We start from the raw sequence: 25,935 nt of genomic DNA on the forward strand, positions 1-25,935 counted from the left end.
CCTTTTTCTTTTTTTTTTTTTTTTTTTGTCAATAATTTTGGAGATAAAGTTTGAGTTAATTAATATTCTCTTTCTTGGTATTGTGAACCTCTTGTAAGTTTATCGTGAGTTGGATCCGTTATTTTCCGCTTCTGTCGATAAGTGTGTGTGTGACATTAGGCTGGAACTTTGAAGGTAGCGAGGGAGGATGAATGCACACACACACACACACACACACACGCACTATTTATTATCAATATGATATGGGTAATATTATAAGATGTCTAACACTGATATTCTTTCCTTCCCTTCAATCATAGGATTGCTTTTATTGGCTTGTAGAAGAGGCGATGATAGAAAGCAGAGGTAGACTGGACTAGAAAGTACTGGGATAATATCTAGTGACAACATTTATTATGGATATTATATTTATTATAGATATTGTTTACATTTACCATAGATATTACATTACACAGACACCAGACCTATTTATCACTATTGATGGACTGATTAGCAGGGAGCTCCACTGATTATTTGTAATCTATAAAGTGGTCTTTCGATAGATGGCTCATGTATGGTATGTATGTGTATAAATGAACAATTAAAAGCCCGCAGCCACACCGTTTCAAGAAAGGGAAAGAAATGTTTTTCATCCAACCATTGCCCCAATTACGAGGACTTTTTCGTCCACAGGAGAACCTTATTGCGGCGACCCAAAAAGTGTCTATGCGCGCGGTGTTTCAGGACTGTTTGAGCTTGGGATACGTGGACCCAGGACGAAAAATATAAATTTAAAGTCCCTACCATCTCCTCGGAAAAAAGTAAAAAAAAAATATTCCATCGTGTACAAAAAATTGACCACGTTCAATAAATAGAAAAAGAAAATCAAACACTTCAGCAATGACAGAGGAACCAAGACAAATCTCATTCAACGTTTCAGATTACTACCAAATCCTCGAAATCGTCGGTGAAGGGGCCTACGGGATCGTTTGCTCGGCCATCCATAAGCCAACCGGGCAGAAAGTGGCTATCAAGAAGATTGTTCCTTTTGAAAGATCCATGTTCTGTCTTCGGACCCTTAGAGAACTTAAGCTTCTCAAACATTTCAACCATGAGAATATCATCAGTATATTGGATATTCAGAAACCTCTTTCATACGAAACTTTCAACGAAGTATATCTTATCCAAGAGCTCATGGAAACCGATTTGCACAGAGTCATCAAGACTCAACAATTAACTGACGATCATTGTCAATACTTCATTTACCAAACATTGAGAGCCCTTAAGGCTATGCACTCTGCCAGCGTGCTTCATCGTGATTTGAAGCCTTCCAACTTGTTACTCAATGCCAATTGTGACCTCAAGATCTGTGACTTTGGTCTTGCTCGTTCAGTAGCCTCTTCCGAGGACAACTTCGGGTTCATGACCGAATACGTCGCTACAAGATGGTACCGTGCCCCAGAAATCATGTTAACTTTCCAAGAATACACAACTGCCATCGATGTGTGGTCGGTTGGGTGCATCCTTGCGGAGATGTTGAGCGGTAAACCACTTTTCCCTGGCCGTGATTACCATAACCAATTATACTTAATCATGGATGTTCTTGGGACGCCATTGATGGAAGATTATTATGGCATTAAATCTCGCCGTGCTCGTGAATATATCCGTTCCCTCCCATTCAAAAGAAAGGTTCCATTCGATCAAATGTATCCGAATGCTAATCCTCTTGCGCTTGACCTTCTTGAAAAATTATTAACCTTCAACCCGGCCAAACGTATCACTGTTGATGATGCTTTGAAACACCCATACTTGAAATTGTACCATGATCCAAACGACGAGCCAAATGCTCAGCCTATCCCTGACGACTTCTTTGATTTCGATAAAAAGAAGGACGATTTGAGCATTGACGAACTCAAACAATTATTATATAATGAAGTGATGGCGCCATTATTTTGAAATCTCACGGATTATTACCTAGCATTTTCATTCTCATTCTCACTCTCTTTTCAACATTCTTCAAGAAAAGCTTTTTGGCATCTTGTTAGTCTAAACAAGTCTGCAATCATTTTTTAATTTACAGCTTTCTTACTTATTCGGTTTATTTTCGCATTTTTTTATTGTCTCAGTCGTTCTTCACTCACACATGTATATTATTACTTTTTACTAGATATCGATTCATTAAGAATTATTTTTTGTTTTCTTATTAAATGAAGGTTTAGATTTTATCATTGAAAGTAGGTAGATAACAATTATTTGACAAGCACTTGGTTGTTGGCGCCAAAAAAAGGTTACGAGGCGATGTGTTTTTTTTTTGTTTACTTTTCCTCGATGCCTTGAGTATTTTTTTTTTTTTTATTGTTGATGGCACAAACTATAACTCATCAATACCCTAAAGCAACAAAAAACACCATTAATGACCACCTCTCTATCCCATAAAGAGGCTCTAAGCCAGGCTAAGAATCTCAGCGTTCCTGAACAAATCACCCGATCCTTGGCTCAAGTGTTCCAACATGCCCAATCCTCTTATGTTGGCCATCGTAAACATTTGGTGGTGATGAGAACAATTCAACAACGAGCATTTGATTTGGGGTTCGAAGACGCGTTTAATATCTCATTCTGCCGGTTGGTTAATAAAGTGCTTCCCATAAAGAAGGCTGAGCAGGTAGCTGATCGGATTGCCAAATTAGTGGTTAATTTCATATCTAGTATCCAAGACGATGAACCTACAAAAGAAGGAGAACAGGAAGATGAAGAAGAGGAAGAGGATACTGTGGGTTCACGATTTACCAAGTACTTTATTCACCATTTGCTTCGAGGGGTGGAGTCCAAAGACAAGAACGTTCGGTATCGTGTAATGCATCTTCTTTCACTTGTGGTAAATAGTATTGGAGAAATTGATAATGAATTATACAACGTATTGATCTGGGAGGTTCATAAGCGGTTGTTCGATAAAGAACCGAACGTCAGACTAAAGGCCGTCCTATGTCTTACGCGATTTCAAGAAGAAGATGTGGATCTTTCTGACGAAAATAGCGCGATTGCCAAATTATTATTTGTGATCCAAAATGATTCATCGGCCGAAGTTAGACGTGCTGCTTTGTTGAACTTGGATAAAAACGAGATCACTTTACCGTATCTTATGGAAAGAGCCAAGGATGTCAATTCCATCAATAGAAAATTAGTGTATTCAAGAATTGTCAGAGAAATCGGGGATTTCAGATTGTTGGATCGTAAAATGCGTGAAAAAATCTTGACTTGGGGGCTCAAAGATAGAGAAAACCTTGTTCAACAAGCTGCCATCAAAATGTTTTGCTCCCAATGGTACGAGAATTGTAATAGTGACTTGATGGAATTACTTGAAAGATTGCATTTGATAAAAAGCGAAATTGCCGAAACCGCCATGAAGTTCTTTTTTGAACAGCGGCCACAAATGGTGCACAAAATTCAATTTGAAGATGAGTTTTGGAGAAAGCTAAATGTTGAAGCTTCATTTTTGGCAAAAATGTTTTACAATTATTGTATTACAAACGACTTGAACGAAATGATTGAAAAAAATTTCCCAGTGACAACGGAGTTTGCTGGCCTATTAACCAAGTACTTGAAAGTTAGAAAGGCTACGGTATCGGAAGATACAGAAAATATTGATGACATTAATTTTGTCATTGAGCAACTATTATCGATTGCCAAAAATTACGACTTTGGTGATGAAGTTGGAAGAAGAGAAATGCTACAGACCTTAAGAATGTCACTATATGATGATTTAACTGACTCCCAAGTGGAGATTGCTTTAAAAGTCCTCAAGAAAATCTCGATCAATGAAAAAGATTTTTGCCAATTGGTCAGTGAAATAATTATTGACATTCGTGATGAGGACGAAGAATTCAGCATGGATATGGAAATGGATTTTGAAACCACGGATGCTGAAGAAGTGGCAAGCAATAAGCTTAAAGTTAATAGAGCTCTTCAAATTCTTTCGATATGCCAACATATGCTTGAATTGACCCATGAGCCACTTCGTGGTAACATTCCAGTGACTTCTTTGTTAGATAGCGTTATCAATCCGGCAATTCGTTCGAAAGTTTCCGCAATCCGTGAAGGCGGGGTCAAATGTCTCGGGTTATGCTGCTTGTTAGATGACATGTTAGCGACAGAACAGCTTGCATTTTTTGGGATCTGTTGTGCTAAAGGTAACGGTGACTTGCACTCTCTATGTTTAAAAATCATATTTGACATTTTATCGGTGCATGGGCCTAAAGTGTTGGACGTTGAGGGGTGTGTTGATTCTCTTTCCATGCATAAGTTACTATTCAGATCATTAAAGAAATATGAAATTCCCGTGGTCCAAGCGATTACTGCAGAGGGATTATGCAAACTTTATCTTAATGACGTTTTCAATGACGAAGAATTGTTCGAGACTTTGTTATTGGCGTACTTCCATCCTCAAAACTCAACAAATGAAGATTTAATTCAAGCTTTATCATTTTGCTTGCCAGTTTATGCTTTTTCTCATCCAAGACATCAAGAAAAAGTTGCAAAAGTTGCAGCAGACTCATTCAGTAGACTGTTCAAGACATTTGAAGAACTCCAAGAGGCCGAGGATTCTGCAGGATTGTCCATGACTTCTCCATCAGTTATAATTCAACAATTAATTCATTGGACAGATTCATACAATATTGTCAACTGCTCAGATGCCACTAAGGAATTGCTGAAATATCATTTGATATTCGTGATGGATTTACTCGATACCATGTTAAAATCGGACAATAAACTTTATTGTAAAACAGTGGCGATGAATTTATCCAAGTTCATTATCTCTGAAACTCTTACTAAAGAAGATCTTGACAATCTTTACGATAAGGCGGTACAAGCTAAGGACGAAGTCGAAACCAACGTGGAAGGTATTGACAAAGCTTCAATTAATGCTTTGAATAAATTTATTTCCTCAATAGCAGAGGTCCTGGCAATCATTGAAGAAATCGAGAAAGATAAACCAAAGGAAAATAATGAAGAGTTTGTGAAAGCGTTGACAGAACCATCGGAAGAGGAAAAGAAGCAAGAGAAGGGAGAGGAAGATCTGTTGGAGGCTATTGCAGGCGAGGCAAATGAAGATGATTTGGCTATTCCGGAGACTTCGCTAATGAAACTACCATCGAACCAGTCCATCATTATCAGGGAATATGATGATGATGACGATGAAGATGAAGAAGAGGGAGATTTTGATAATGGAGACATTTTGGTGAGCAAAGTAGAAAACACAGATGATGATGAAGTGTTGCAAAGTGCAAATAATAGCGCATCAACCATAAAAGGTAGCAAACTTGATGCGGATATCGATAATTCACCGACTGGCAGTAGAAGACGTATATCTGGAGCAACAACCAAAAACGATACCAAATTGGGTTCCAAAAAAGATGAAAAAGATGTAAATAATGACGGGGAAGAAGATTCTGATGAGGAAGAGTACGATGAAGATATTGACCATTCTTCAATAATGCAAGTTGATACCACAAATAACTCGAGTGATTATTCTGATGAGGACGAAGATCTATCACTGGATTGATTTCTTAGTTCATGAGATGTACAATAATTTTTTGTTTTTGTTTTAAGGAATAAACGTGTGTAATTGATTATTATAGCTACTTGTAACCATGGAAATTTCCGAGTATCGATGCTTATATATTGAAAGATTTTTTTTTTTTTTCATTATTTAAGCAGTGTTGCTTCCGCATTTTGTTGCAACAGCATAATTAAGTTCATGGCTACTCCTTATTATTCTTGTACAAGATTGAAGAACTATCTTTTCAAGCTCCTTAAACTTTTCAAGGATTTTGTCCTCGAATAGCTCTTGTCTTTGATGATGATCTTCAAGCATTCTAATGATTTTGAGGTTAGATTCTCTCATTTGCAGTTGTATCGAATCAAGTTTAAGAACATCAGCTACTTCTCTCCCTTTGGATACAAGCCGAAGAGTATCGATATTAGTTTCAATTTTCTCATTGATGCTATAAAGGGTTTGGATGATTTCTTCGCTAACAGCTCCAGTTAAACCAGTATCATAATTTCCCACATTATTATTAGAGTGGGAAATACCCAGAACCACTTCACAGATAGCTCCATATGCTTCATTTATAGCTTTGGGGTTAATTTGAACATATCGTAATAATTTTTTATTCAAAGTATTAACACCGATGACTAAAATGTAAGCACAACACACACCGAGCACTATATTAGATGTCGTAAAATAAACTCCTAGGGAATCCATTTTTTTTGTGGAATTTATTTTTTGTGGAAATTTTGAAACAATCTGCATTTCTTTCAGTAAGTGGGAAATTCCCATCATCTTTTTCAGGTTCTCAGGCTCTATTGAAGGCTTGTGTTTCATAAGGGCGAGTGCATTGGAAGGACGTTCAATCTTTGGAATAAATGGTAATTCTATGGTTTCACGATTCGTTTCATTAGAGTTACTGGCTATAGGTTCTATAACCGAATCGAATTTGAAACTATTCCCATTATTGTAGCTTGTTCCAAGATCAACATAGGTATAATTTAGCAATGGGCTTAATTCATAATTTCCTTGGAGATCGTTAGCTTGGCTCCAGAAAAGCAGGTTCTCTGCTATTTGTAATGAGGGCAACAATTTCAAAGAACTTAACTCCAAACGATAGAGAATGTCTATGTCTTTTTAGTTAGTAATGTGATTCTTTGGAGATGACAAAAGGAAATCAAATTAGAAATGAAGAAATTAACTACTTTTAACTGTGCTATTGATCGGTGCTACTCTCAATGCGAGAGATATCAATATGGTTTTCTTTAAAGCCACTTTGAAGAATCCACGTTGGACAGCACGAAGAAATAACATGACTCAAATTAGGATTAGTTTTCCCTTTACTTCTTTGTCAATCACTGTAGACCAACCAGCAGTTGAAACAATTTTTGTTATCATCTCAAATAGCTTTTGTGTCTGCACAAATGCATGGTCAAAAAAAAAAAAAAAAAAAAAAAAAAGAGTTATGACACATACAGAAATATACATATACTAACATATATATGCTGTATACAGCTGCGCAATGGGGTTACTAAGCACTGGTGACACCTGTTTAAATCACCAAGTTTGGATCAATAATGGAAAAAAAATAGGAGCTACGGATCGCGAAAAGAAACGATAATACGGATACCTGTTAATCACCATTGAGAGAAATTTGAGAACAGAATCGTAGTGAATCAGCGAAGATGTACCCCTATAACAATTTCGGAGGGTTTCAGAACTCGCAGTTCTCTAATGGGTACCCACAGAACCAAAACCAGCAACAACAACAACCTATGAATGGATTTCAAACTAGTTTTCAACCCCAGGCAACCGGTTTCCAACAACCTCAGGTAACTGGCTTCCAACAGCCTCAAGCCACTGGTTTTCCACAAGGTTTTAACACTGGATTCCAAACCAGCTTTCAAGCACAACCAACCGGTTTTCAAACATTTCAACCCCAACAACAACAGCCACCGGCATCTTTCCAAGCGCAACCAACCGGAGGTTTTGGATTCCCCGGGACATCTTTTAATCAAGCTCAACCAACTGGAATGACCGCCCAACCACTTGTGTCCCAACCAACTGGCTTTAACGCTTATGGTGACACCTTTTTGAAAGCCCAACCAACCGGTTATGCATCCAAGCCTATCAATGATGAGTTGAAACTTCCAAATACTAGATTGTCCTTTGTGACCATGGAACAACAACAAAAGTATGAAAAATTGTTTCTAAAGAGTGTTCCAAGAGGCGAGCGCTCAATTTCTGCCGATATTGCGAGAAAGATTTTACTTAAATCGCAATTGCCAGCTTCCACTTTGAGCCAAGTTTGGGCATTAGCAGACACAAACAAAGCAGGATCATTATTATTTCCTGAATTTGTATTGGCATTACACCTATGTAATGTTGTATTACATGGTGATAAATTGCCAGTTGTCTTGCCACCAAAGATCAAAAATGAAGTGACCAGTTACGTTGATGAAATTAGTTTCTCTGTTCCAGATCCAAGCGAAAGATCTAACAATGCGTTCGTTCAAGATGAACAGCAACAAAAACCAAGTACTGGTTTGATGCAAATTAATCCAACTGGATTCCAACCTCAGGCTACAGGGTTCCAACAAGCTCCTATGACAAGCTTCCAACCTCAAGTTACTGGCTTCCAACCTCAGGTTACTGGCTTACCAAATACTAGTTTTCAACCGCAAATGACGGGAATGCAACCGCAAAATACTGGTTTCCTTCCTCCTACAAGTTTCCAACCTCAAATTACCGGGCTCCAACCTCAGCAAACGGGCTATCTTATGTCACAACCAACTGGTCAAATCGGGCTAGTTCCCCAAAAGACCGGTGTTGTCACTGCCGGTTTGCAAGCCATGCAAAGCCAATTTATGGGTAATGGCCAATCACAGAATTTCCAATTGTCCTCCAACCAGATTGGTAATGTTAATGAAGTGTTAACCAAATCCGAAATTCATGTTTTTTCTAACATTTTTAAACAACATTCCAAGTCTGGCTATCTCGAAGCGGCAGCTGCCATCGAGGTGTTCTCGAAATCTGGCTTGGCTAGACAATTTTTGGAACAAATCTGGACTTTGGCTGATATTAACAATAAGGGTAAATTGACAAGAGAAGAATTTATTGTTGCTATGAAGTTGATTTACAACAAGTTGGCAGGTATACCAATTCCAGTGCGTTTACCTCCTGAATTGGTTCCCCAATCTTCCAGAATTATTGATGACGTCAAGTCTTCCCTCAAGAGCTATTCATCATCAGGTAACACATTAGGTGGCAAGAAGAAGTCTACTGATGCTGCAAGATTCAAGAATGATGATAGTGCAATCCATTATAGTTCTAGCGCTCGCCACAAGAAACCTTCTAAGGCACCAGTTTCTGCGAACTCCTCATATTCCAATGATGTGTCATCCTCTGCTAGTGGTGAAGAATTAATTAATCAATTGAAAAAATCTATCCGCGAAAAAGAAATTATCTTGCAAGCTTTGGATGCTAAAGAAGATGAAGCAAATTTGGAAAATCACAAGCAACAATCATATGATGAGGCCGAAATTAGTAACTTGAAACACAGAATCAAGGATGTTCAGAATGATATTAATAAGATCCCAGACAACAATAATATGTTTAGTGCTACTACCATGAACACTAAGGACGAATTATTGAAAAAGTTGAATTACTTGACTGCCAAGGTTCCAGATCTTATTTCCAGTATTCAATTAACAGATAAGGAAATCAACTCAATGAAGATTGAATTATTCAAGTCTGATTTATTGAAGAAGAATCCAAACTCTAGCTTTGGAATTAATAATGTTGATCCAAATGATAAGAAAGCCTTATTGAGAGCGAGAATCAATGCTTTGACCAATAAAAATAGTGGAGCTGAATCAAACGACTTACTATTAAGCAACGAAATCAATAGATTGAACCAAGAAAGTTTGCAGCAACAACAAATAATTGGTGACATTGAAGGTAGTATTAGAGATTTGGAATCAAGCTTGGAAAACAATCTCAAATCAATGTACGGAGCTCAAGATCAAGTTGGGTTTGAAAAATGGGAGCAAGGGGTTGGCATTAGCGAAAGTGTTAACTCTTTTATTTCTGAATTGAAAAATGGTAATTTCTCTTCTTATCCTAGCACTTCTACTTACAATCCTTCATCGGCTCCTGCTACCCCAAATGTTGCTACAAAGGTTACGTCTACAGTTGCCAAAAAGCCAGCTGCCAAAAAGCCAGCTGCCAGAACTCCAGAGGAAAGATCTGCATACATCAAGGAACAAGCTGCGAAGCGCATGGCTGAGAAGTTAGCAAAATTTGGCTTGAGAAGCTCGGTGGCCTCCTCGTCACCATCAACCACTTCCACTCCTCTGAGAAGCGAGACCAGCTCTCCTGTCAATGGCTCTCTTTCAACTCAAAGAGCAGTTGCAACTCAGCCAGTAGCTGTAGTTCAACCAGTTGCCCCGGTCACACAGCCGGCTGCAACCGAAGAAGATGAAAGCTCCGATGAATCTGATGATGAAGAGTATCAAGAATTATTGAGAGAGAAACAAAGATTGGAACAGGAAAAAATTGAAAAAGAAAAGGCGGCAGCAGCAGCAGCTGCTGCTATGACTACCCCAGCCAAGAAACTGGAAAAAGACGAAAAAAAAGAGAGAAAGAGAAGAGAAAAGGAAGAACGTCTCAAAAAATTGAAGGAAGAAATGAAACAATTGAAGGCTGGAAATACCCAAACTTCAACCCCTACCTCTTTTATCTCTTCATCAAATGGTACTCCGCTGCCTGCTCCGGTTACTCAACCACCGCCAGCTGTCCAAAATCATTCGTACAACCCATTCGCTAAGAGTGCTTCTGCTACTCCTGCTAGTACCCCTGCTCCGGCTACTGCTCCTTCTCCTATTGCTACCCCACAGCCTCCAAAGGAATCAGTTTCAACATCGTCTGGTAGTTCTAATCCATTCTTCCGTCCACCACCACCAGTTGTTGATCCTAAGAAGGAGGAAAAGAAACCAGAAGTTAAGAAAGAATCATCACAGCCATTCGATATTAACAAAGCTATCGCTCAAAAGCATCGTAGATTTGATAATGATAGTGATGATGGATGGGGTGATGGCGAGGATGATAAGGGTGACGAAGATGAGGAAGATTTACCAATTAGAAGTAAAGGTAATAATGGTTTAGGTAGCTTGCTCTTTGGTGGATCCCCTGCCCCGCAATCTGCTACTCCACCCCCTGTTGCTGCTGCTCCACCAGCTCCACCAGCTCAACAGGCACCGGTCGCTCCTCCTATCCCTGTTGCTCCACCTTCACCAATTGTGGTGCAACAACAAGATATTCCTGCATCACCAGCTTTATCGGACGCTTCTGATTTATCATTACCAGACTCTGTTGAATCATTTGAAGATGCTGTTGAATCCAATTCTCCAGGAATTCCATATGGCGCTCCACCGCCAATTCCAGGTACCGAAGCACCATCGGCTCCATTTGGAGCACCTCCTCCTCCCCCAGCTCCTTCTACTGAGTCACCATCTGCTCCATTTGGTGTACCACCACCACCACCACCTCCTCCTATGGCTGCTGCTCCATCTCTTCCTGCATCAGGGCCTTTCAGTGCCCCACCACCACCTCCTCCTCCACCTGCATTGTCTAGTACTCCTACTGGTGGCGCACCTGCAATGCCACAAATGAATGCTTTATTTGCGCAAATTACTGGTGGCAGATCCCTAAAATCTGTTCCTAAGGACGAAATGCATGTTGTGGAAGGTACCGTTGGTAAGGTCTTGGATTGATTTGGTATTTTTTTTTTCTTTTTCCACTTTGTTTTTCTACTATTTTTTTTTTTCTGTTTGAAGATCTTACAAATTACTTGATCGAAAACCATCGTTATGTTCATACTTTTCTTCTATTGTTTACTTTTCTAAAAATATGATTGATATCATGTTGAGACTCAATTAAGGTGATTTATCTGTAGCGGTATCATATATTTAGGGTCCTGTACCCCCTTTAATTTTCACCACCTTGATTGGTCAGGCCTCTGTTACCCTGCACAAAATAATTCAACACCCCAGAGAAAAAACTGAACAAATCAAAGCTTCTTAAAAAATCTAATAGATGAAGGACGAGTTCAAATTTATAACGTAACTACAGAACCCATATCTCAAAATGGCTTCCCGCATGTTCATCAGATCTATGGCCTCAGCTGCCAAGTCCGTCAAGCCACCAGTGCAATTGTTTGGTTTGGAAGGTACCTACGCTTCTGCTCTCTACAGTGCTGCTGCTAAGGACTCCTCTATTGAGGCTGCTGGCAGATCTTTGAAGAGTGTCACTTCTTTGTTGGGTGCTGACGCTAAGGTTGGTGAAATTATCGCTAACCCAGCTCTCTCTTTCGAAGACAGAAAATTCGTTGTTGAAACTCTTTCCTCCAAGACCGTTGGTGACAAGTCTGTCACCAACTTGTTGAACGTCCTTGCCGAAAACAACAGATTGAACTTGTTGCCAAGCGTTATTAGCCAGTTCCAAGTTTTGGAAGATGCCCACAACGGTATTGTTGAAGCCGTCATCACCTCTAGTAAGCCATTGGAATCCAAATACTTGAGAAAGATCCAATCTGCCATCTCTGGTTCTACATTCGTCGGTGAAGGTAAGACTTTGAAGTTGGTTAACAAGATTAACCCAGAAATTTTGGGTGGGTTGATTGTCGAAGTTGGTGACAGAACCGTTGACTTGTCTGTCAGTGGTAAGATTACTAAGTACAACCAAATCTTGAGTGAAGCCATCTAAGTTCAATTTTGAAATGGAATCAAAAATAAAAAATCATGAAAATCCTTACAACGACGTCATAATGCAAAATATATTATCTCATACTAGCTGGCTATTTTAAAGCAAAGGAGATTGTCGTTTTTGAATGTTGCTTAATGTGTTTTGTTCGGTTATCGCAAATATTCAATATTATAGTACGTACACTCAAATAAAAACTATTAAAAAATTAATCAGCGGAGTATGGGTGAATTGTAGATTTTGAGTAGCTAAAAAGGGAACTCGAAATGGTGAGATACATTGTAATGGGATCCGAGTAACAAGTGTTCTTAATGTTCAAGTTATCTTCTTACAACTTGTACCAAGTTTTTTTTAAATATCGTTGGCAAGGAGAGAAAAAAAAAATCTATATATTTAGTCCTAAAAAACTATAATAAAAAATAAACTTATAATACAAAATCACTCAGTATCACCAAAAATGCTTTGTTTGAAAATTTCCTTGATCGCAGATAAGGTGTCACCAGCTTGTTCTCTGATCAATAAATCATCATCCTTTTCCTGTGCATATGCCAATAATATGATGATTTTCTTACCGTAACCTTTTGGAAACTCTTTCAAATCAATCTCTGAATAAACCACGCTATGAAGTAATTTTATGGCCCCCCTACGCATCGAGACCTCGTCTTCTGTGTCCTTTAATTCAAATGTTAAAATCCCAATAACGAGATCTAAAGTGTCCTGGAGATACTCATTTACCCCATTTAAGTTTATTCTGAAGCATGATTCAAGAAGTGAAAGTGCAGACACACGAATTCCATTACTAATCTTTGGTGTCTCTTTTGGGGGAACTTTGACTAAATTGATAGTCGTATGACAAACAAGTTTGGTCAACTTTGAAGGAAACAATAATGAAGAATGACGATTCGAATAATCAGAATATAAAGGATTCAGTTCATATTTCAAAAGCAAAGCATTTATAACTTCCCCAATTTTTAAAATTGTGTCGGTGTCATACTCGTCATTTCCATCCCTTTGTGTACCGTAAATTTCTAAGAGTACTGGAAGTGCAGTTTCAAGGTCGAATTGCAAAAGTGTAGCTAAGCCCTTAATTGAACTCAAATAAATGAAAGGGTCTGTATTTTGAAGTTGTTCCAAATAAATTTTGATCCCCTGTTGCAACGTCACAATCTTAGATTTTTTGAAAATAAGCTCATTAATAAGTTGAAGACCATGCACTCTAACGGGTACGATCTTGTCGTTTAAATATTTCATGGCCTTTTCATAACCTTTCAAATCATTCTCGTATTTCTGTTGGATTTTATTGAGCTTAATAATCGTTTCTTTTTGTGAAAGTTCATCATCATTAATATTTTGCTCAAATTTATTGTTTATATCCTTGAGATCTTGAATTGCCTGCTTTAAGCTGGCTATTGACGCAGAAAGCGACTCATTATTTTGGCCAATCAAGTTGAGTTTATCCATTATAGAATCAAGTTTTTCGATAATTGCAGTTTCAATCAACTGATAGGAGCTATTCTCTGATAGTATCGATGAAAGAAGTTCCAAAGTAATTGTCAATACTGTGTCATCATTATTTCCCGAGTCATCTTCCACCAGTAAATTCTTAGTTTTTTCGTTTATCTCATCTACTTCATCATCAGAATCAACCTCTTCTTCGTTATTTGCATCCATAACTTTGGCATTATCATTGGATTTATAATTGGCTAACACAGCATCCACAATTTCTAAAATCTCAGTCATATTTTTATTGTTGTTAATTTGATCCTTGAACTTTAATGACATACTTTGTAACAACCTAAGATTTATTAACATTTTGAAATAACCAACAGCTTCTTCCTCCTCCTCTCCAATAAATAGTTTTTGTGAGATACCATCGCCATCTTTTAAAAGCCATCTCTTCAATATTAGAATGAAAAGTTCTTGTATCACTGAATCATCAACCTGTTCAAGAATAATAAGGTACAAGTCTGTCGCCATATTTATCGAATCAAAGATCCTTTCTTTGGTAGTTTGTCCTGATTTAAACTCCTTTGTATCAAAGGATTGATACTTCACACAAACGGATTGGGTTACCACCTCATTACTATCGTTATCATGATCGTTAAACTCTAAGTCAAATATCCAGGGAAAGTTATTCAAACCGATTAGTAGGTTATCTAAAATTGACAGTAGGAGCCGCACTTTCGAGTCACTCGTCACCAAAGTAAAATATAATTTAAATATTTCCAATATTAATTCCTTATTATTCGTTAAGCTTTTCTGTTGTAAAAATATTAAGTAGTTCCACAAACATATAGTCAAGTCATTTTTCAGGAATAGGGAATCAAGAACCTGGTTATCGCTATTATTCTTGGTGATTGAGAATATCACATTTAACAAATTATCAAAATCTCTACCTTTGATCATTATATCTCCATCTTTATACACTTGCTTGTTAAAATTTGGGCGAAGCGCAACATTACAACGGTACCATATCTTAACAAAGTAGAAATCTTGAACAATTCTTGGGTTTCTTTTGAACAATGACTCGATAAAATTGACACACACTGATGCGAGGATCGGACGATTCACCAAAATAAGAATGTTATACATTTGACTAGAAATGTTGTTGAAATATTCAACAGTCGACACTTTCGATGGCTTGTTGAGTAAAATTCTGTTGACATGACCGACCTTCTCCACATTGACATCTTCATTATATCTCATGCCGGTTAGGAATTCAATAAGTGAGATCACGCCTGACGTTTTCCTTCTTAATGGCAAATAGGTCATCTTCTCAAGACAAACAGCCTTAAACCATGGAGCCACATTTGTAGGATTGACAAGCAAAGAATAGAGCTCAAATAGTTCAAAAGTTGGCGAAATGCTTTCAATTCTGTCATATAAATTTTCCCAATTAGATGGTTTGCCAGTGATATCAGGATTGTATATGACATATAGAGCGCAAATTAACAAATCACTAAAGCCCATCCCTTTAAGTAAAAGTTCTTTTACGTCATTAGCTCCATCTGAGTCTTCAAAAACCACAAGAAATTTATTCATGATCAACATTAATAATTCAAACCTTTCTCGATCGTTCTTTATTCTGAAAATTTTAACCGCCTTGAATCCCTTCTTATCCTTTTTAAACTCGTTTAATCTTCTCTTTTCCAAAGAAATTCCAATATTATTTGGTAACGCTGAATATATGCCTTCGACTATAATCAAGTTTAAAAGATGCCCGAAAGTCTTCATATCATGCAAAGAAATCATCAACGTTTCCCCGTACTTGTTCTTGAACTTTGGTTTGTCCTTCATGGTAAGCTTTTTGATCTGGATCAATTTGTGTAAAAGAAACTTGATAACAGAAACCCGCTTTTGGAATTCTTCGTCTCTCTCGCACTGGTTTTGAAATTTGACAACAACATCTTTCAAAGAGAACGGAATAAAATTTGTTTCATCATCTATGTCCTTGTCTATTTTTGATATTCTTTCGTACAATATGTTGATGGTATCGTTCTGGTTATTGTCCTCAATTTTAAAAATTTCGGTCAATTGGATAAAAAGTAAGTCTAGCGGCTTTTTGGAACTAAATCTAGGAGCCACTAAACCTTTCAATTTCTTTGGAATATGTTTCTCCGATTCCTCGGCCATAGTTTTACCCCCGTAAATGGCTCTATTCCTCCAAGACTTCAACCAGGGAATACTTTTTTTTTTTTTCAATTCATTTTGCCGCTCAAACGTTCGGAGATGTCTGCATGATGATTGCATAATTGTACTTTATAAATAACAATTGTTATTTAATTAAGGTATCAATAAAGAATTTATTAAAGGTTAATAGTATAAAAGATGAGAGTCATGTAGCTAAAAAAGAATATTATAAAATAGCAGTCAAAATTTTGAGGAAGGATTAATTTGGATGAAGGGGAACAAATAAAAAAAAAATCTATTATTGAAAGAAGTACTCGAAGAAGTAAGAACAAAAAGTCGTAATTTGAGGCCAGTGGTATATCTTAGCCAATGAAATTGAGTATTTCCATACTCACACTGCCATTTTCAAGCATCAATTCAAATATGAAAACAATGCAGTGAATAGTCGCATAACTTTCACTTCACTCTGTCCTTGAATAGGTCATCATCACTATCATTGATAATAGATTGAGAGCCAAGAACATGGGCAGCAGCAGTATTTGTGTTGACATTTGTCAAACCACTAACACTACTAATTACACTATATCTATCTGGATTAGTAACCCTTAAGCCAGGAGCACCACCTGCCGCAGCGAGACTAGTGGTAAGGAGTTCATTTGGATCAGAAAAGTTGAAGACATCTATATCTTCCTCTTGTTCAGCTATGCCACCTCCTAATACAGCGTTGGTATTATCGTCGAAAGATAAATCCCTTGACAAACCTGAATCATTCACCACTGTTCCGACCGAAGGATCTTTTTGATGGCCGCTCGTATTGGGGCTGGTGGAGCTTAACAATGGAGAATTCGTCCTTATACCCAATCCATCATTAAAGTTGAATCTACTACTTGGATTTCTTGAGAAATTTGAAGCGCCTGCTGAAGTGTTGTTGCCATCACCAGTTGAACCAATCACTGGTCCAAACTCTGCATCTTCATCATCCACAGGATCATGCAAATTACTGAATCTTTTCTTTTCTGGGTATCTTCCTGAATGGTTGTTGGCGATCATTGTGGCTGCAATGGCTGCATTTTGAGTTTTTTCTAAATTTTTTGATTTCATACGCTGTCTCCAAATAAACAACAATACTGCCAAAAATATTAGCACAGCTGCAATCGATCCGATGGTAATCCCTGCAATAGCGCCCTTCGCTAAACCATTGGAGGATTTATTTTTAGAGTTTGTCTCTCCAGCCAGAGAGCTAGAGGTGCTAGAAGTCGCTGGAGCAGTATAAGTGACATAGACATTAGAATAACTTAATGTGGTTTTGATAACCGTAGCTGACGTTATTGTTCTGCCATCGTTAGTACTGACGGCAAATGATGTGGTCTCAATAGTGGAAGGGGTTGCAAGAGATGATGAGCTCATAACACTATGGGATGAAGTTGAAGTTGAAGTTGAAGTTGTACTAGAGGAGGAGGAAGAGCTAGACCTAGAGCTAAGTGAGCTTGAAGATGACGTTGTCGCGCTAGTTATTGAGGAAGATGAAGTTGATGCTGATGTTGATGCTGATGCTGATGCTGAGGACAATAAGGATGATGCAGATAAGGAGCTCAGTGAGGACGATGACAGTAATGATGAACTTGATTCGCTATCACCATCGGAGTAGACAGAATAATAATCATCTCCACCACAAGTATCCTGTGGGTAACCCAGACATGAGGTGTCACAATTCAGCTCAGAAGAAGATGAAGTAGAAGGAGCAGAGTTTGAGCAAAGACAGGTAGAACCGTCAATCATCGCAGCGTATGAGTAGCCACTGCATTTATTGGTGCAGTAACCTTCACTTTGATAAGTGTATGATGTTCCAGTTCCCGAAAATGCTGATTTTGGATAGCATCCCAAATAGGTGAAAGTTGATAAGGCTTTCTGAAGCTGTAGTAGCATAAAGCATATGAATAAAGCTTTAGAATTCATATTGGTGTTTCTTTGTTTTCGGTTTTCGGCTTTTCTATAAATATATTAAGGGAAAACCAACGTTTGGAAATAAAGAATGAAGGGATGAGAAATTAAAAGAAACAGCAAACAAACAAAAAAGCAGATTAATAGAACTATTAACCAAAGATGAATAACAAACGAGCGTAATAATTTTTCCGGTAAGCCTAGGTAAAATTCTTTGGAATTTATCTTTTAGGTCCTCATTTACAAGACTGTATTCTGGCCAAACGAGCTGTTTCCAGATGAATGTTTCTTGTCGTGTTCCAGGCACACACACACACACACACAAGCAGTTAGTATTATTCCGGAAGAATAAAGAAGAATTGTATATAGCACAAAGCACCCTGGATGTTTCTTATAAACTGAAGTGCTGGCAAATGGATAACTAATATCCTTTATTTCTCTCCTATTTACCCAAATGTCGTAAAAAAAACAAAAGGAAAAAAAAAAAAAAAGAAAAAGCAAACATTAAGCTTTCTCACGTGTGCTCCATTTACACGGTTCCGCATTTCCCCTTTTCTGATGTGGAATGCTGATTGTTAAGGTTTACAAACAGTATGCAAATTTCATTCTACTCATGGTTCTCGACCAGCCTCTCAAGAACTATTTCTAAGAAGCAGCGCCTATCCCGTGATGACCTGTTTATTTTTTGGAAATGTTGTTTATTCATACAATTCCTACACAAATGTAATAACTCCAGATGCTTCTATCTTATGAGCTCGTTCTGTTGATGTATCAAACGCCCATCGTAACAACCCCCCAGGGAAGAATTCAGTAGCTCATTCTGTCCACTGTTTCCTTCTGAGTAAATTTTCTTGTCTTTCCGGGACAACATACCTTTCAATGTGAATATATGGTACTTGAAGCTGAACAGACTCAGTGTGTTGGTAACATCAGTGAGAGTCTTAGTATCTTGTGTATCTTCCAAACTGTTATTTTCACTTTCGATAATATTTTCTTCAGTCTCTAAGTCCAGAGGTGGATCGGATGGAATCTCAGCCATATTGCTCTTGGATATCTGGTTTAAAGGTGAAGAAACGAGACAATAAGTTCTACAGATACATCTCTTATCGATTCCTCCTTTCTGACAACTAAGGCATCTCATAATTCTATCATCATAATGCCCTTTAAACTTCCCCCTTTTGATCAAGTATAGCGGAATGCTATTTTCTGAATTCATCACTTCTGGAGCATCTTCTAAATCACTTTTTTTTTCATGGTTATAGTTCTCCTTAATTCTAACGACAACTTTCCTATTCACCTGCTGGCTGCTTTCAAATTGAATCTTTGGTGATTGCGTAATGGGTTTCAATTTGACAGCATCTTGTGTTTTTTTATCTTTGGGCGGGTTGTTGATGAGTGCTGCTTCTTTTTCGCCATCATCATCATCATCATCATCATCATCATCATCATCATCATCATCATCATCGAGCATCATTTGCATTCCCAAAGTGTTCTCATTATTCCTTTCCACATTTTTAAAGGAAACCTCGAGGATTTTTGGAATTCCATTCTCTTCCCAGGCAGACTGACTCTTGTATTCCAAAATATCGGTGGCGTCTTTCCCCCTTGACACGGGCCTTTCCATTTCAACGTTTTCTATTAGATATTTATCAGAAAGTGTTTTTTCGTGAATAAAGCTGCTAGATTTGATAGAGTGTTTCTATTCATTATCCACAAAAGACGCTAATTTGTCTTGCGGTGATTTTGCTTTATCAGCTCCAAGAAGAGTTTTTTTTACCTGAAATAAATGATAAGTGACTGAGGCTGAAATTAATTCAATTTTAATTTATCAACACGGTATGGATATATTTATATATATTCCCATTAAAAAATTTACTTTTTTTTCTTACTTATTTCCATCCTCCCATTTCAAGCAAGTAATGAAGGAAAAAAATGAACAGATTGCGTAGTGAGTGCCACAAAACTCCTAATAATAATGCATGTTGGAAAAAACACAAACAAAAATGCATCTCACAAAAATTATAAATAAAGCTACGAGCAATCACATCATAAAGTCATTAAAATTCATTATCTTAGAATATATACATCTAAGAGATTTATAATTGAAACCCCGAAAAACTTCCAATGATTTAAAAAAAAATGAAAAAATGAAATCAACAAGTAACCAGTAACAAGGAACAAGAAAAAAAAAACAATGCAAACGTTATGGAAAAAAGAAAGTCTAGTGAAATCAAATCAAAAATTCCATTACACATATAATACATTCGGTATCAGAGAAAACAAGGAAAAAATCACGTCTTCTGAGAAATAAATCAAACAATTATGCAACAATATCTTTATGAGAAAAAGTATCATTCAAGATTTCGTCTTAAACTTGAACTTTAATGGAACAGCTTTGGGCAAAGTGTAAGAAGCTCGGCATAAAGCACAAACAGCTTCAGACTTTTTAGAAGTTCTTGAGTGTCCAAAAGCTTGAAACAAACATTCAAAGCAATAACAGTGACCACAAGGCAAAGCAATAGTCTTTTCAGGGCTATCAAAGCATATAGGGCATTCGTATAGTTGGAAAGATTTAGCATGGTCATTTTGCTTAACTTTATCAGAATCTATAATCTCAGTAGATTTTTTTGCCTCACTCGTAAATATAACATCATCTCCTTCATCTTCTTCGTCTGATGATAATATAGTTATTACTGAATTAATATTGTTGCTATTTCTCAGTTGCCTAGCAGGTATCAGTTCAGAATCTTCCTCATCCTCATCACTCTGGACAAATAAGGAATTTCGATTCTGGTTCTTATTCTCTCTGCTGGACCTTTTATGGTTTCTTATTAAGGGATCACTGGATGCTCGTACAGGATCTCGAGAATTGAGTTTTAAGAGCTTGCTTCCATTGTGATTGTTTTCAGTCGTTATTTCGACAATGCTTGATCTTTTTCGTTTATTGCCAAGTGAGCCCTCTTGGTCACTAGTAGTTGCCAAAGAAGTTTTCTTTAGCTTCTCTCTTCTGCCCGGCATTCTTTTGATATAAGACTCGACGCTCTCATGTACTTATTTGCCACTCTGAAGACGTACAAATTTAGGTTGGTAGGTAATGTTAAGGTGTATGATGTGCTTGAAGTGGCAAAAATGAGCTAGTTTCTTGACTGGCGTTCAAATCTTTGGTTGAAAATTATTTGAGGTATCACACAGGGTATAATGGGACCACTAAGGTGTAGTTAGTGCAAAAACAAAAAAAAAATATTAAATTGATACATAAACCAGCTAAACCATATTGTTGTTTTCGTAAGTCTCATCTCCCTCATCACGGGGGAAGAAAAAAACAATTTGTGATATTCATAACTGCCCTGCGTTTAGTAATTTCCATTTTAGGAGTTTGATTTGTCGCCCTTTTTTGAATTTAGTCTCGTGATCTGTTTTAGGGCTTTTATATCGGATGATGATATTCAGATGTCACAGAGTCATGTGCTTTTCACATTAGCCATTTTTTTTTCGAATGGGGGAGGAACAGAGAGATTCTGAGGAAAATCAAATTTTTTAGAATAGGACATTTGAATTACATAGAAGACCTGCTAGAAACCTCAATACAATAGCATAATATCAAGAAAAAATGTCTGCTTCAGGTAACAAATACCGTATTTCTGTATGTGATGAATAGAATAGAGAATTAGGATCATTTTGGGAGATATGTACTTATCATCAATGAGTGGGATTGAGTTCATCTAGTGGTTTTCAAAAAATATGGGATTTGAAAAGTGAAAAGTGTTGAACTATTGTAATGAATGAAGAAGGTTACAGTACTTGATGATTGCCAGCAATATTTTAAGGGATTATAGAATGAGGCCAACATGAGAAAGTATCTGAAAGTGGTGAAGAATTTTTCATATGAGATGATTTGATACTTCTATTGAAATAATTTTGATCAATTTATTGAAAAGGTACAATTAACTACGCCTTCATGTTTGGAAATAGACTAAATTCAAGATATTTCATGAGATAATCCGTCTTTATTTTACTATGAATAAAAATTGATACAACCGTGGATGATTTGAGGTCATATTATAAGCAATATTGAAAAGAAATATTCAAATAGATACTTATTGGCTATATTACTCTTTTTGAACAGAACTTATTTCACGTATATGAAAACCATAAAGAGACTCATCTTAAATTGCTGATTGGTTTAATATCCTCCCAACCTCATAAACCAGTGGGTGCTCGTTTGGAAAAACATTCTTACTAACATAATCTTATAGCTTGGTTTGCCAGTCGGTGCTGTCCTCAATTGTTGTGACAACTCTGGTGCCAGAAACTTGTATGTCATCGCCGTCAAGGGTGCTGGTGCCAGATTGAACAGATTGCCAGCCGCCTCTCTCGGTGACATGGTTATCGCTACTGTTAAGAAGGGTAAGCCAGAATTGAGAAAGAAGGTCTTGCAAGCTATTGTTGTTAGACAATCTAAGCCATGGAGAAGAAAGGATGGTATCTACCTTTACTTCGAAGATAACGCTGGTGTCATTGTCAACCCAAAGGGTGAAATGAAGGGTTCTGCTATCACTGGTCCAGTCGGTAAAGAATGTGCTGACTTGTGGCCTCGTATTGCTTCTTGTTCCGGTGTTGTTGTTTAAGTTCTTTAAAAATAATACTTGCTTTGTAACCTATCTTTATTTTCAATGAACATCTAATCTAATGTGTCATATATAAAAAAAAAAAAAAAAAGAGAACCACTGTAAGAGTAATCATATAATGATGAGCATATTTAACAATTTTGTTAGGAAAAGTGTTGTATTCATTAACACAGTTTATGATCTGAAAAAGTGAGTATATCAATTATATTTTCCTGGTTATGATATTTTTATTTTTTTTTCTCACCCAAGAAATTTGTATGTGACCAAAGATTTAAGTCAATAGATCACCTCACATTGTCCAACCAGCCTTCAATGCAAACCATGTTTGCGCGATCCAAAATGTGGCAATCCCGAACCTTAGTTCGTCTGATATCAACGTCCCGTATCTTGTTGAAGGCCAAGTCAGATAACTCGGTGCTTCTTCCTCAATACAAGTTTAAATGTGGGTTGGAGATCCATTGTCAGCTAAAAACTGACAAAAAGCTATTTAGTAATTCGGGTCACACCTTCAATGAGCTTCCCAATTCAAGAGTATCTTTCTTTGATGCCGGTTTACCTGGTACTCAGCCTTTGGTCAACCCTGAAGCCGTTCTCTTAGCATTGGTTGCTGGGGTATCTTTGAATTCGAAAATAAATTTGCAATCGACATTTGATAGAAAACACTACTTTTACGGTGATCAACCATTAGGTTATCAAATCACACAACATTATAACCCAATTGGTAAAGGTGGCTCCCTTAAATTGCTCAAAAAGTTTGATGAAATTGATGAACAGGAGAAGACTATAACGCTAGATCAGATTCAGATAGAACAAGATACTGGTAAGTGTATTCATGTTGAAGCCGGAGTGTCTACAAATGAGTATCTTAATGGTATTTTATATTCAAAAATCGATTTGAATAGAGCCAACACTCCCCTAATTGAAGTAGTGACTAATCCAGACTTCGATGACCTCAAGCAAGTAAAGGCGTTTATTAAAAAATTTCAATCATTAGTCAAATTCCTCAATATTTCCACCGGGGAATTGGAAACTGGTGCCATGAGAATTGATGTCAATATCTCGATAAATGGGGGTAACAGAGTAGAAATAAAGAACCTTTCATCAAGTACTGCTATTATTGAAGCTTTGAAGTATGAATATAAGAGACAGATCAAGGAAGTGGAAAGTGGGAATCATATTTCTCAGGAAACCAGAGGCTGGAATGGCAGCAAGACCGTCACTCTAAGAAAGAAAGAAAGTAAGGTCGATTATAGATATATGCCTGATCCTGAATTATCCTCTATTCTGTTAGATAAAACCATAGTTGAGGATATCAGAACAAATTTTGTTAGTACCTTACCTGATGATATGATCGAGATGTTGACCAGCAAACCATACGGGTTGAGAATTAAAGATGCAAAATTATTAATAAACAATACTTATGACGGGTTATTGGATTATTATATGGACGCGTTTTCTAAGACTGTGGGTATGAATGACAAAGTTCCTTCAAAAATTCCAGGGAACTTCATTTTACATGAATTGATTGGTCAATTAGGTAAATTCAACTTGAAGTTTTCTCCACAAATCCTTCCGGTTTCCAAACTTTCTGAATTGATCAACGTCATCTATATTGACGGAAAATTAACTAATAGTAGTGGTAAGTTGCTATTGAAATATATTGTCGAGAATCATGATGATACGGCCGTCCAAAGTATGACCATTGATGATTTGATAGCCGAATTTGAGTTGGAAGTACCCGAGCAGAATGACGCTGATTTGAATTTGGAGCTTGGTGAGCTATGTGATGAAATCCTCTCTAATCATGCTGAAATTGTTGAGAATTTAAAGAATGGTAAGAAATTGGGATCATTACAGTATTTGGTGGGGCAGGGAATGAGAGCTACGCAAGGGAAGATTCAAGCCAAGGTATTTGAAGAGCACTTTAAAAAGTCACTTGGTTTAAAATGATGATATAAATAGTAAATAGTCTGTATTATAAAATTTCTTGAACTTATTACATGTCGTAATCAAAAATATTGTATTGTTGTGTCAAAGTTTGTGTCAAAGAGGGAAAAAAAAAATGGGTGAAAAACTAAAATAAAAAAAAAAATTGGACATAAAGGAACCAAGAGAATCTGACAGTAGAGACGAAAAAAATGAATTCAAGTACAGTAGAACCTACTTTGGAAGAGAAGGTAGAAAATCTCAAAGGTCAGTTATCATTTTTAGTTTGTTAATATTCTAGTCATCAAACAATTACTAACTGTGAGCTCAGTGGAAAATACCGAAGAAAACGAGGTAGAAGCTAATCCCGAAGCCTCAACTGAAGAGAAGAAGAAGAAGAAGAAGAAGAAGAAGAGTGGTAAGAAGAAGAAGACCGTTGTTCCAATAACGAACTTCTACCCAGATGAAAAGTATCCTGAGGGTCAGATAATAGAGTATGTGGATAATAACAATTACAGAACCACTGATGAAGAAAAAAGATACTTGAACAGACGATTAGAAGAAACAAAATGGAACGATTTCAGAAAAGGTGCTGAAATCCACCGTAGAGCAAGAAGAAATGCCAAAAATAAGATCCAGCCAGGTATGACCATGATTGAAGTTGCAAACATTATTGAAGATGCTGTTAGAACATTCGCCAATACTCCTGAAACTAAGGTTGCCGGGGTTGGTTTCCCTACCGGTCTTTCATTAAACGACTGTGCAGCCCATTACACACCAAATGCTGGGGATAAAATTGTTTTGGGTTACGATGATGTCATGAAGGTTGATATTGGGGTTCATGTCAATGGTCATATTGTTGATTGTGCATTCACTCACACTTTTAACCCAAAGTACGATGGCTTATTGGAAGCTGTTAAGGCTGCCACAAATACCGGTATCAAGGAAGCTGGTATAGATGTGAGAATGTGTGACATTGGTGAAGCCATCCAAGAGGTTATGGAAAGTCATGAGGTTGAGCTTGATGGCAAGGTTTATCCAGTTAAATGTATTAAAAACTTGAACGGTCATAATATTGGTGATTTTCACATCCATGATGGTAAAACTGTTCCTATTGTCAAAAATGATGACGAAACAAAGATGGAAGAAGGTGAAGTTTTCGCCATTGAGACTTTTGGTTCCATAAACGGCTGGGGTTTTGTTCTTCCGGAAGGTGAATGTTCGCACTACGCTAAGAACTCTGGCGCTGATGAATCTGGTGTCAGATTGAACTCTGCTAAAGAATTGTTGAAGACAATTAATGACAGCTTTGGCACTTTACCATTCTGTCGCAGATACCTTGACCGTACTGGACAGGATAAGTATTTGTTTGCCTTAAATAGCTTGGTGAGAGCGGGAGTTGTGCAAGATTATCCTCCATTGATGGAAAAGAAGGGCTCTTACACTGCGCAGTGGGAACATACAATCTTGCTTCGTCCAGATGTGAAGGAAGTTGTTTCCAGAGGGGATGACTATTAACATCAT

General features: G+C 37.3%; 12 protein-coding genes across 12 annotated transcripts; 7 read left to right on the forward strand and 5 right to left on the reverse strand. All coding sequences in view use genetic code 12, as the record gives it.

Moving 5' to 3' along the window:
* Positions 1-879: 879 nt before the first annotated feature.
* DASC09_032110 (mitogen-activated protein kinase) lies at positions 880-1,935 on the forward strand (the record flags this gene model as incomplete). The annotated part of the gene is made up of 1 exon (XM_064996810.1): positions 880-1,935. The coding sequence occupies one exon, from the start codon at positions 880-882 to the stop codon at positions 1,933-1,935; it is 1,056 nt and encodes a 351-aa protein (XP_064852882.1).
* A 457-nt stretch (positions 1,936-2,392) lies between these two features.
* DASC09_032120 (condensin subunit YCG1) lies at positions 2,393-5,539 on the forward strand (the record flags this gene model as incomplete). The annotated part of the gene is made up of 1 exon (XM_064996811.1): positions 2,393-5,539. One exon carries the CDS (start codon positions 2,393-2,395, stop codon positions 5,537-5,539), a length of 3,147 nt encoding a protein of 1,048 aa, XP_064852883.1.
* Positions 5,540-5,686: 147 nt separating this feature from the next.
* On the reverse strand, positions 5,687-6,838 carry DASC09_032130 (uncharacterized protein; the record flags this gene model as incomplete). Its single annotated transcript, XM_064996812.1, has 2 exons — positions 5,687-6,651; positions 6,730-6,838. The coding sequence occupies 2 exons, from the start codon at positions 6,836-6,838 to the stop codon at positions 5,687-5,689; spliced, it is 1,074 nt and encodes a 357-aa protein (XP_064852884.1).
* Positions 6,839-7,209: 371 nt separating this feature from the next.
* PAN1 (actin cytoskeleton-regulatory complex protein PAN1) lies at positions 7,210-11,298 on the forward strand (the record flags this gene model as incomplete). Its single annotated transcript, XM_064996813.1, has 1 exon — positions 7,210-11,298. The coding sequence occupies one exon, from the start codon at positions 7,210-7,212 to the stop codon at positions 11,296-11,298; it is 4,089 nt and encodes a 1,362-aa protein (XP_064852885.1).
* A 373-nt stretch (positions 11,299-11,671) lies between these two features.
* Positions 11,672-12,289, forward strand: ATP5 (F1F0 ATP synthase subunit 5; the record flags this gene model as incomplete). Its single annotated transcript, XM_064996814.1, has 1 exon — positions 11,672-12,289. The coding sequence occupies one exon, from the start codon at positions 11,672-11,674 to the stop codon at positions 12,287-12,289; it is 618 nt and encodes a 205-aa protein (XP_064852886.1).
* Positions 12,290-12,724: 435 nt separating this feature from the next.
* RTP1 (Rtp1p) lies at positions 12,725-16,036 on the reverse strand (the record flags this gene model as incomplete). Its single annotated transcript, XM_064996815.1, has 1 exon — positions 12,725-16,036. The coding sequence occupies one exon, from the start codon at positions 16,034-16,036 to the stop codon at positions 12,725-12,727; it is 3,312 nt and encodes a 1,103-aa protein (XP_064852887.1).
* A 336-nt stretch (positions 16,037-16,372) lies between these two features.
* DASC09_032170 (Slg1 protein) lies at positions 16,373-17,872 on the reverse strand (the record flags this gene model as incomplete). The annotated part of the gene is made up of 1 exon (XM_064996816.1): positions 16,373-17,872. The coding sequence occupies one exon, from the start codon at positions 17,870-17,872 to the stop codon at positions 16,373-16,375; it is 1,500 nt and encodes a 499-aa protein (XP_064852888.1).
* A 727-nt stretch (positions 17,873-18,599) lies between these two features.
* DASC09_032180 (uncharacterized protein) lies at positions 18,600-19,481 on the reverse strand (the record flags this gene model as incomplete). Its single annotated transcript, XM_064996817.1, has 1 exon — positions 18,600-19,481. The coding sequence occupies one exon, from the start codon at positions 19,479-19,481 to the stop codon at positions 18,600-18,602; it is 882 nt and encodes a 293-aa protein (XP_064852889.1).
* A 731-nt stretch (positions 19,482-20,212) lies between these two features.
* On the reverse strand, positions 20,213-20,875 carry DASC09_032190 (SUMO-targeted ubiquitin ligase complex subunit SLX8; the record flags this gene model as incomplete). The annotated part of the gene is made up of 1 exon (XM_064996818.1): positions 20,213-20,875. One exon carries the CDS (start codon positions 20,873-20,875, stop codon positions 20,213-20,215), a length of 663 nt encoding a protein of 220 aa, XP_064852890.1.
* A 592-nt stretch (positions 20,876-21,467) lies between these two features.
* On the forward strand, positions 21,468-22,485 carry RPL23A (60S ribosomal protein uL14 RPL23A; the record flags this gene model as incomplete). Its single annotated transcript, XM_064996819.1, has 2 exons — positions 21,468-21,500; positions 22,114-22,485. The coding sequence occupies 2 exons, from the start codon at positions 21,468-21,470 to the stop codon at positions 22,483-22,485; spliced, it is 405 nt and encodes a 134-aa protein (XP_064852891.1).
* Positions 22,486-22,797: 312 nt separating this feature from the next.
* PET112 (glutamyl-tRNA(Gln) amidotransferase subunit PET112) lies at positions 22,798-24,435 on the forward strand (the record flags this gene model as incomplete). Its single annotated transcript, XM_064996820.1, has 1 exon — positions 22,798-24,435. The coding sequence occupies one exon, from the start codon at positions 22,798-22,800 to the stop codon at positions 24,433-24,435; it is 1,638 nt and encodes a 545-aa protein (XP_064852892.1).
* Positions 24,436-24,623: 188 nt separating this feature from the next.
* On the forward strand, positions 24,624-25,929 carry MAP2 (methionine aminopeptidase; the record flags this gene model as incomplete). The annotated part of the gene is made up of 2 exons (XM_064996821.1): positions 24,624-24,678; positions 24,743-25,929. 2 exons carry the CDS (start codon positions 24,624-24,626, stop codon positions 25,927-25,929), a joined length of 1,242 nt encoding a protein of 413 aa, XP_064852893.1.
* Between the last annotated feature and the right edge of the window lie 6 nt (positions 25,930-25,935).

The sequence above is a fragment of the Saccharomycopsis crataegensis genome (genome assembly GCF_037102585.1).
Source record: "Saccharomycopsis crataegensis DNA, jcf7180000000084, whole genome shotgun sequence".
Taxonomy (NCBI): domain Eukaryota; kingdom Fungi; phylum Ascomycota; class Saccharomycetes; order Ascoideales; family Saccharomycopsidaceae; genus Saccharomycopsis; species Saccharomycopsis crataegensis.